This window comes from Cylas formicarius, unplaced genomic scaffold, assembly GCF_029955315.1.
Source record: "Cylas formicarius isolate icCylForm1 unplaced genomic scaffold, icCylForm1.1 PGA_scaffold_8__14_contigs__length_24414737, whole genome shotgun sequence".
Lineage (NCBI taxonomy): Eukaryota > Metazoa > Arthropoda > Insecta > Coleoptera > Brentidae > Cylas > Cylas formicarius.
The window spans coordinates 9,865,270-9,876,159 of NW_026844361.1; the positions used below are offsets into that span (position 1 = coordinate 9,865,270).

General features: G+C 34.8%; 1 protein-coding gene across 1 annotated transcript in view; it reads right to left on the reverse strand.

The window, feature by feature from the left end:
• The window catches only part of LOC132706380 (GILT-like protein 1), a 34,455-nt gene extending 23,590 nt beyond the window's left edge, over positions 1 to 10,865 (reverse strand). Inside the window, exon 1 of the mRNA XM_060677690.1 lies at positions 10,583 to 10,865. Coding sequence (XP_060533673.1) covers positions 10,583 to 10,687 — 105 coding nt within the window. The 5' untranslated portion in view covers positions 10,688 to 10,865. The remainder of the gene's footprint in view (positions 1 to 10,582) is intronic.
• Between the last annotated feature and the right edge of the window lie 25 nt (positions 10,866 to 10,890).

A 10,890-nucleotide genomic window follows, 5' to 3' on the forward strand; every position in this document is an offset into this window, starting at 1 on the left:
GGTATGTTAAAGGTGTCGATTTTTAAAAATTGAAGTTGAAATATACGAGGTACCCGATCGGAAATTAATACCGGAAGTGGTTATTTTTCGTAGTTTTTTTTGGTACCAGGCGGCAAAAACCTTTTCAACACTAATAGTCCTAATAATGTAAAGGTATGTTTACAAACCAAGTTTCCTAACATATTGGCTAAAAACATGCGGATCCTTATGAATTCGTACAAATTTTGGAGGGATATGAGCGGTAATTACCGATTATTAGTATAAATATAGGTAATTTAAGGCAATTTTGGAGATAAATCTTGGTCAATTTTTACGGTAATAACTAATAACAGATCTTTAATAAATATTTTCGAAATATGGCACAAGAAATTGTGAAAAAACTCCCGCCAGTATAAAGTACCAGAACTAAATTCTATTTCGTTATTATTTCTGATGTATATTAAAATTTCAAGGTGTCGCACAACACTGTTCTCGAGAAAATCTTTAACTAGATAGCAGTAAAGAGTAACTAACCAAACATAGTTAGTTCGAAAACAAAGGTAAACCGGAAGACAAGAAAAATTATAGACATTATCTAAAATATTTGAATATATTTTAAAAGATCATTTGAGAACAGCAATTTCCATAAACTTAACTCGTTTTCCCAGAGAATTTAAAGAAATCTAGCCATATTTTGTGAAGATGATACCTTAAAAATGACACATCCAAACTTATTGACGATCTGTCGAAAAGTTTGTGCATGCGCATGTCGCATGAATATTATCATTTTTTTTCATAGTTGCTCCATAAGTTCTTGTATTATCGGCATAGACAGAGTTGACAAGTTCGCTTCTGTCCTGGAGTTCCTAAATGCATATTGTATATGTATATCTTTAGAAACCTTATTTAAAAAATGGAATGCACGGCTTACGTTTCAGAATAACTCGAGTTTCAAAATAACCTTTTAGAAAGTTTCAATTTTTACCCTCAAGTTCAAAGTTTAAAATTTCAATCAAAATTGTGTGTGGGTGTGTAAAGTTTTCAATTTTTTTTTATCTTAGAGGACGATGCCTGTTTTTCAATCATTGTAAATAGCTAAAGGTTGCATAGATTCGTGGTTAGTTAGTTAGTACCTACTTAACGCGCCGCCGCCACTGACCAGTTTAAGAAAATAATTTTATTCACGTCACGCGACTCGCAAACACCGAATGGTAAAATAGAAAATATGAAAGGCAAAAAAAAATTCTCAGGTAATCATATTCCCATATCCGTTGGCTAAAGACAATAAGTTACGTGTACTTACCGTATATTATAGATAATTTCAATATTTGCAATAGAAATATTATATGCGATTACAGCGCAATTAAAAAAATCTTACTTTGTACGCGATTGTCATGGCGCTGGTGCTGAGAAAAGGCATGTGTGTGTGTGTGAGAGAGAGAGGAAGTAAAAGAGAAAGATTAAAAAAATATGTATGGTTCCAACTTCTTTAACAGAATGGCTATGTGCAACGCGATCAGTGTCTATATTGAAACTAACAGTTGACTTTTGTACAATGAAGTCTACAATAAAGATTTATTACATTAGTTTCGTTTAGTTTTTTTCATTTGCGACGGTAGTACTATATTGCAAGTCAGTTTCAACATCATTACACATTTTAATTCAAATTACGGCCATAATCGGTAAAAATTGTTTAGACATTCAATTCAATCGAGAATTAATTCGATATAACCTGTTTTTTCATCTAGCTTTGTACCATTTGCCATTGCTATATTATTAGGTATTAATATACATATGGTCGGTACGATTTGCGATGGCATAGTATTTTTTCTACTCCCGTCTGCAAAATACCTAATTACACACCACGTGAGTTTCTTGTCCCACGCAATCCGAGCCACTTCGGACATTTCCGCGATTTTATCGCACGGATTCGGGAGCAATCGGATGTTTTCGGAGATTTCACCGCACGACTTGAATTTTGACGTTTGTTAATTCTGACGATCATGTTAGTGAATATATTGGTGTTGTTTTGCAAAAATGTATCCAAAAACTAATACACAGAAAAATGTTATTCTATATATCAGATAATTTAAATACTACGTGCTGTAAGCTACGGTAAGTAAAGTGACATTTATAATTTAAGTTTCCCACAGAAATTTTAGATACCGTTCGCAGGAACTTTATTGGTTTTTATGTTAATATCTTGCCAAGATCAATTATACGATTTTTAAATATTCATGTCTCATCAGTACAAACAAAACAAAATTGAACGTTAGGACTTGCTTTTTCTTGCTTATACGGTATTAAAAATTTAATCCTCTTAAAAGCTCTTTCCTTCGAAGAATGGCAGAACTCCATTGACGTGCTACCTTTATCTACGCCTGACGTCGTACACTCGACAGAGATAGCACCAATTAAGGGATATTATAGTAGCTTTCACTACAAAGCAGGATCACATTTTCAAAAAACTGTTGCAGAAACTCGAAAGGCCGTCTATAATTATTATTGACAATGTACGATATAATTCTAGGCTTAGTGGCAGTGTACCAAATGTATCGACAAGAAAAGAAGCAATTATCAATTGGCTGCCCAGTAAGCCGATTAATTATCCAGAAAATGGTCTAAAATGTGAGTTGTAAAAAATTGTCAAAAATTACAAAACAACCTTGCCGTACGCTACAGACGAAATAATTGTTGAAATTGGTCATCAAGTTTTAAGACTGTCTCTCCTACATTTAATGCCTTTCTATTATTCTGTCTGGCATTTTATTGCCGACTATGCCATTACAAATCGTCTATCTATAACCTAGTCCCTTTCTACCCGTAGGGTGCAAGGGTGACATTTCTGCATGCAATTTAGCTAGCGATAAAAAGTCTCCAGTGTTTTCTATTTAGTGCCAAGTTTTAAGCTTCTACCCATGTTCGTCCCCTCTTTTTCAAAATCTTTCCCATTACAAATCATTCCAACTATATTATTGATATTTATATTATTAAAATTATAGTTATTATAATTAGATGTCAGGTGGCTATGATATTCTCATACAGTTGGGAATAGTCACTTCATTTCATAGGATCGAACTACCGAATCCCGCTTGTTCGTAACGATTCGATCACCTTGTTCGCTCTCGCTGCCGCCCTGACCGGCCTGAAGTGACGGAATACAGAACGACCCTACCAAAACAAATCGAATTCGCCGGAATACAATTCATTTGAATGGTTTAAGAATTAAATGCATGACTGAGACAGGCCATGGAAAAGGGGAACGGGAGTATTGTTATAATTATTCTATAGTATTGAGTAGGTATTTCATTTAAACAAATTAATGTATATTAAAAAAATATTATACTAACTAGGACAAAAAACATAACATATAGATAATCTGAATCGTTTGTCCGGACTGTTCGGATTCAGTGAGTAATTCCGCTTCTGTTGACATCAAAAAGTATTGAAATGATTCGGTCCTTTTCAAAATCAGTTACTGATTGATTCGTCCCTCGTAAAATGAATGATTGACACAACATTAGTTGGGAATGAGGGTTCGTGCATGCGTCACCCCCCACTGACTGAAATGCGGCATAGCCGTAATTTTTCTCGAAAATGGACTTTTTTTTAAAACACAATATCAATTTCTGAAACCCGGGTATTATTGGCAACATCGAGCCAAGTATTTGCTATTGTCACAGAATACTAGCAGTATGTGCCATTGATATTTTCATTTTTGTTGTGGCAAAAACATTCCGAACATTTCTGCAAAATAAGTTACTTTTAGTTATATACATTTTCATCGGGATTACTTGATTTTTGAATGCAGCTATTACGGGTGTTATTGGTTAAAAACGAGATTCTGAATCTCGGGTACGCGAGTTATGTTACCATACACCCTGAGAACCTGCTGAGTATGACTCGCAACATACAATGATGGTAAAGTTGCGCAGCGGGAAGTCAGTTGAAAACATTTCTGTTGTTATCTTGCAATTCGAAAATAAAGTTATTTTTTAAAAATCGGGAACCACGGTCTGGTTAGTTAATTGGCGCAGTCGGAACGGATTTTCGGGAATCCATACGTATCGAACTTATTCGGTTCGTTTCGTTTCAATCGAATTAACCAAAAAAAGAAATGTCGTGATACTAGTGTATCTGTATGATGCGGTGTGGAGTTTTTCCAAACATCGAAAATTTTCTAATCTATCGAAGATCTGTGGATTACAATTAGCTAGTCAATCAACGGAGGATGGGACGAGCATCGCCTATTTTCGCAAGGACCAGACATTTGACAGGAACCAGATCGCCTCCAGAAGTCGAATCCTTATAAAAAAGCATGACCAAAGTTGACCTATAATGTAAGTGTAATTTAATGACAAGTGTAGACGCCATAATTTTCGAATTAGACAATTTGTGTTTAAAAAATCTATTTAAACAACTGACCAGAAATCTAGAAACATTCTTTACAAATCAAACTAACCATTCAATTAATAACTTTTTTCACAACAATAAAATTGCTCATTGTAAACCAGAATATTTAAAATGTGTACCAAATTTTGACGGTAACGCCAATGATTTGAATCGTTATTTACCAACATGTGAATCATTAATCGATCATTTTCACGATATCGCTAACCTGAATAACTTTCAAAATACTTATTTACTAAACTCTTTAGTCGGTAAACTTACTGTAAATATTCTAAATATTGACACATGGGACCAGTTAAAAGACACCGTTAGAGGTAATTTTGCCGATCAAACAGACTAAGATTTTTTGAACCAAGAGTTAGTTATGATGAAGCAAATTTCCAACGAAAAACCATCTCAGTTTTATGATAGGTATATTACACATTTTAAATTTGTTATGTTCTTATATAGATTGTCATGAAACCACTGATGCAACTAAAACTTTAATACGAAATTAAATCAGGTTAGTCTTATTGGCCAAAAAACGACATATCGAGAAAATATGTATTTTATTATGGATGTTGTTAACGGAATTATCAATGTTCAAAGCCTACTTCCTGCTGTGAACTGTGAAGGCCAAGAAGAGCATCAGCAGTTAGAAGGGAGTTACTTGCTAACCTTGCCAACAATAAGAAAGAAATTACCAAAAACCCAAACTATGATTTTTCGATTTCGATTATACGCCTCCAAATATTCCTGTCCTTCACTTAAGTCCCCACCTACAAGAAAGTTTGACGAGTTGCATCCGATTGAAAATACGACGATGGGAAATGATCCCGATCCATTTCCTAATTATGCTTCCACACCTACTATATGGGATATTTTTGTATATGTTGTTTTAGTTATAGCCTCTGTTTATGTAGCCTACAAGTATTTGGTCACCAGAGGACGTTTTCGAAAGAAGAAGATGGTAGAAGAAAATCCGACAACTGAACTACCAGGTGTAGTTAACTCTCGGGGGGAGTTATGTTACCATGCACCCTGAGAATCTTGTAAACTTATAATTTGAAAATAAAATTATTTAAAAAAAAACGGCAACCATGTTGTTGGGTGTTAGTTAATTCGCGCATGTTGAGTGGATCTTCTCAATTTTATTTTCATAAGTTCCTTTATTATAAGTTCGGCATAGCCACCATATCTTTAATAGCCATATGGCACACCAATTATGCAACAAGTTTTCTAAACGACGCTTTAGTCACGAGTTTGTTTAGAGACGAGGCTAAGCGCATCGAAGTGCAATTTTGCAACATGTAAAACGACGTTAACACTTGGCGATCAGACACCCCGAAGACAAACATTTGAAATGCTGTTTGCGGTTTAATGAACTCTGACGACAATGTAAATCTTTTTGCTTATTCCAGCGATTTATTTAATCGGTACGTAATTGCAGTTACGCAACTCGGCAGGTATGCGTGTGTGCAATCTGCAAGCCAAAAAAAACACTCGTTACTATACATATGGATATACAAGGTGTCGCAACGGCAACTCTGGCGATCTGTCGTGGTAAAACTATAACTAGAAAAAATTTGAAAAATTTTAATTATACTAATCTCGGCAAAAACATTGTCGAAATGGCTGTCTGCTTATTTCAAAGAGAACACGTCATATTAATTAATTTTTCAATTCAATAGTTATATCTAATATTTTCTGTTGAAAATGACATTTGCAAACCGAAGAATATCTTTAATATTGTCATACTGGATATCTTATAACTTTAAATAAGTCATTTTCTTTCTATAAAAAGGTCTGTTTACAAAGTTAGCACTTTCGATAAGCAATTATAATCAAAATTAAATTGAAATACTATATATAAATATTGATTTTTCAACATTTTCCGTTGCATCACGGCCTTTATGTTCAATCAATAGGAGTTAACCATAATATATCGCTCAAGTTCCAGATGGGACACTGTGTATTATTATAGCAATCCATTTAATTAAGAGAGAGAGAGAGAGAGAGAGAGAGAGAGAGAGAGAGAGAGAGAGAGAGAGAGAGAGAGAGATCGCATAAATTAACTTTTGATTTACGTATTTTGAGTACTAATATGGACGACCCAAATCCCAAATCATGGGTGTCTAACATAAACATATTTAAATGATTAGTTGCAAATTTAAAGACACGAGAACAAGGCTGTCAAGCTAGCAGGCAAGTATAGTCAATACGAAATTAATTGGAATTAATTGGCTATAGGCGACATAGGTGGGCGTGCAGATTCATTATGTGCATAAGGAAATATAACTGTAACAAAAGTATAACATCTATTAGTGTGAGTATTGCGGAGAAGAATTTGGATAAAAAATTATTTTAATTTTTAAACATGTGCGCGAATCTATACAGTGTTTTATTTTATTTTACCATTAGCTATTTATTTATTTTTAGTAGAACTACAAACGAGAAAGTGTTAGGAAGAATGGGCAAAGAACTTGAAATACTTTTACGCGGTACAAGATATGAGGCGGTGAAACTCATTATGGAAGGTAAAATTGTAGGTAGATGAAGTGTAGGGCGCTGAAGAATCTCTTGGTTTGGTCTATCGCCAATTGAATTATTTAGGTCAGCAGTATCAAAAGTGAAGGTGGCCATGATGATCAGTAACCTCCAAAGGAGAAGCTGATACAAGAAGAAGGTTTATTTATTTTTTGTTTAAACACCATGTACTTTTTTGTCAATAGTTATCTTTAATCCTGATTTACAGGTTCTATCAATTCATGTATTCATCTCTACCCTTATAAACAACAAGTGTATAATCGCCAAACGCATAATAGATTGCCATTACATAAGAGTCAATTAATATACCAATACACGGCCTTTATTTGGCACCACACGTGGTAGTGACTAAAGTGTCGTTTGCCAAATTTGTTTTTCTTAATTTACTATTAGGTGCACAGGCTGATAGCTTAAAGTCACACTTCACACTTTACGCAATCCTGGGGAATTTTAGACCAAGCAGTAGAAAGAGGCGTATCGACATACTTCTTGTATCCACAGTGTTAGTAGACGTTTGTACCGTTATTTTCGATAGACTTCGTAATTATCAAGACTTGTCAGTTTTTGACATACGACCTAAGAAGACTATACTTCGTTTCAGTAAAAGTGTTACAGTAAAAGTAAAAAAATTGGGTTTCTTACACTTAGGTATGACCAAATATGCGTTTATATTATGAGTCACCAATTTTATACCACCAATTACATTTTAAAACTCGTGAATGAACTAGCAAAGTCAGCAGCCGTTAACAAGTCAAAGATCGTAAAAGCCCTTATTCTAGCTGCAAGAATGTATGGTTAACTAGAGATTATACATGTCCTCCCTATGTTGATTAAGAAGCAACTATAGTAACAAGTAACATTTCATACAGGATAGTCTACAACGATAAATTATTAGATAGTCCTACTAACATTTTAAATGATTTTGCAGATTTCTGACTTCTTCGCTAACTCTTCTTCAAATTTTACATTAAGTAATAGCGATAATAAGCAAGTTCTTCATTCAAAAATAAGATGACGTCGGGCACTGATTGCATTCCGGCTTTTAAAGGACTGTGCGAGCGTCCTTACTCTACCATTTCCTGTTCTACTAAATACGTGCCTTAAATCTTGCACTGTGCCTGATATCTGGAATGCAGAATGCAGAGTTAGTTCCATTTCATTACTTTGCAATTTTTCTAAGGTTTTTGAAACACTCCTGTACAATAGATTATACAATCATTTAAAAAACAGTATAACATCAACATGAAAGGTCATTCTATCATCACTAATCTGACAAATATCACCCAAGTTATAGCTGAAAATCTATACTTGCTATCTCAAACTGATAGTGTCTATACCGATTTTTCGAAGGCGTTTGACAGACTTGACCATGGGATACTTATTTCTAATTTAAATGATCACTTCTATCTATCATTACTTCTAATCCATTTGATTTCATCTTGTCTAAAAGATCAGCGCCGATGTTCCTCAAGGCAGCAATTTAGGCCCCTATCTATTTAATATTTTTATTAATAACATTGTCAAAAGTGTTGATGCTAATTGCTTGTTATACGCTGACGATCTAAAGTTGTCCTGCGAAATTTATAGTATTCAGGACTGCCAAAACTGGTGTGTCCATAATAACTTGTCGTTAAATCCCATCAAGTGTAATGTCATGAGGTATTCACTTAGAAGTAATATCCAGCTACTTTTGTTGATCTAGGTGTCACTTTTGGCGCTAAACTCTTTTTCATTCCGCATATTGACTCCGCTGTGTCTGCCGCGAATAAAATGTACGGGTTTATAGCACGGAACCCTCGAGACTTAACGGATTTAGAAACTTTAAAGACTCTGTACTACGCATTTGTAAGATCTAAATTGGAATAGGGTGACATTATATGGAGTCCGTTTTACCAAGTCCACTCAAGAAAGCTAGAATCTGTACGACGAAAATTACTCTTGTCTTTCAGGCATCATAATAAGTATCCCCCAATTGATATAAGCAATACTTCGCTTCGTAATAGGCGGTATTCTTGTACAAAATTATTCATAAGTCAGGTTGTTGATCCGGGCCTCTTATCAAAATTGAACTTTGGTGTTTCCAGGCCTACCTCAAGAGTAGATCAAACCTTTTACCTTTCTACGCCGCGTACGAATATTTTAAAATTTTCTAACGTCCGCAGATCTGTGCAACTCGGCAAGTTTCCAGCTTGATATAATGTGACGTTAAAACATTTTTTAAGGAATAGCATATAATTATTTTCGTTTTATTTTACGTTGTATGAGCATTTTGCTGTCCTCTTGCATTTTTTAAAAAATTTGTTATTTATGTTCGTGTTCTGTAGTTGAGTTTATCCTGTGAACAGTTTATCTACATAAATAAATAAATAAACATGCGCATGCGCAAGATTTAAAATATCGTTTTTAACCAATGACCTTGGGGCATTTAACGACCAACATTGCTAGATCGTCAATAAGTTTGAATGTGGCATTTTTACGGTAGCATTTTCACAAAATATAAATAGATCTCGTTAAATTTTCTGGGAAAACGAGTTAAGTGGTTCGAATTACAAAAGAGAAAACTTTTACAGCGTATGCAACAGATAAAAATAAGTAAACAAGTTTAAGAGGTGTTCAATTCAATTAGCACAAAACTATATACAGTATGTCCCACTTAAGGACTGTACAACCCTGTGAAATGATTTTTTTTTGTTGGAAAGGTCTCTGAAAAATACATTAAAACCTTGTTTTGCTTATTGCTTCAAGTCATTGGGACTATTTAACAAGAGAGAAGAGAGAAGCACTATTAGGTATTTTTTAAAAAATAAATTGGCAACGAATTCTTATTCAGTTTTCATGTAGTCCTATATAAAAATTATTATGACTTCAGGTTGATGTTTAAGATTTTAGTGAGTTTTTGAGAGATCTAACCAAAAAATAAAAAAATTGAAAATCAAACCGTAATCAAGGATTTTACAACAATTTACAGCCTTAAGGGGGCGTAAACGATATTTCAAACACCCTGTATTGAAACATTATAAAAATTGGTATAGTTGGATTCTAAGTACTAACGAATAAGAATTCATTGCCAATTTATTTATTTTTTGAATCCCTAATAGTACTTCTCTCTTCACTCTCTTTTGTTAAATAGTCTCAGTTGGTCATAACTTTAAGTTGAATAAGCAAAACAAGGTTTTATTGCATTTTTTAGAGTCCCATCCAAAAAAAAATCAAAATCGAACCATAAACAAAGATTTTACAAGGGTGTACAGTTCTTGACTCGGACACAATGTTTATGGACTTTTCTACTTGCACGAACCGTATGCAGTATCGATTTATGATTTCTTTTTTAAAATTGCGCTTACGACTGATGAATACATAAGTTTTCGTAAAAAAACTTCAATAATTAAAAAAGTAATGAACGGCCACTGAAAAAAATTCGACCGGCAAAATTAACTTTATGCACTTCTTCGATCGACCAAATAATATCCCGGTCATCCCAACGGAAAACCTAATTAAGCGTGGGCGCACGGACGCGTGTCGCACACATACAGAATCCCAAATTATCTCAAATATCGATTTCTCCAACTGGGTTGCTGGAACCGTTACAAATGTTGCCGCCGATGCATTCCTCTAACTTTCTCTCGTCCGCGTCGAACCATATCTTCCGCCGCTATTAACTACTCACCATATGATCCTCGTGGTTGTGTCCTTCGTGGCCAGCGTGATCGTGCTGGGCCGACACGACAACGAAAACCAAACAGAAAATCAAACCCGCTTTGAAAATTTCCATTTTTACTGTACGAACACCGACGCGAAGCCTGAGAACAAACTAACGGAATATCGGCCGCACACGTTGCCCACTGCGACTCGAATAGGTGAGCGTCTAAACCCACAAAAGTTCACAGCCGACTGCCGTTCTCGCAGTGACGTGTGGTGAGAACGCCCCTCCGTCTTTCTGCGTGACACGAATTTGATGGTATGCCGGTGAACTGT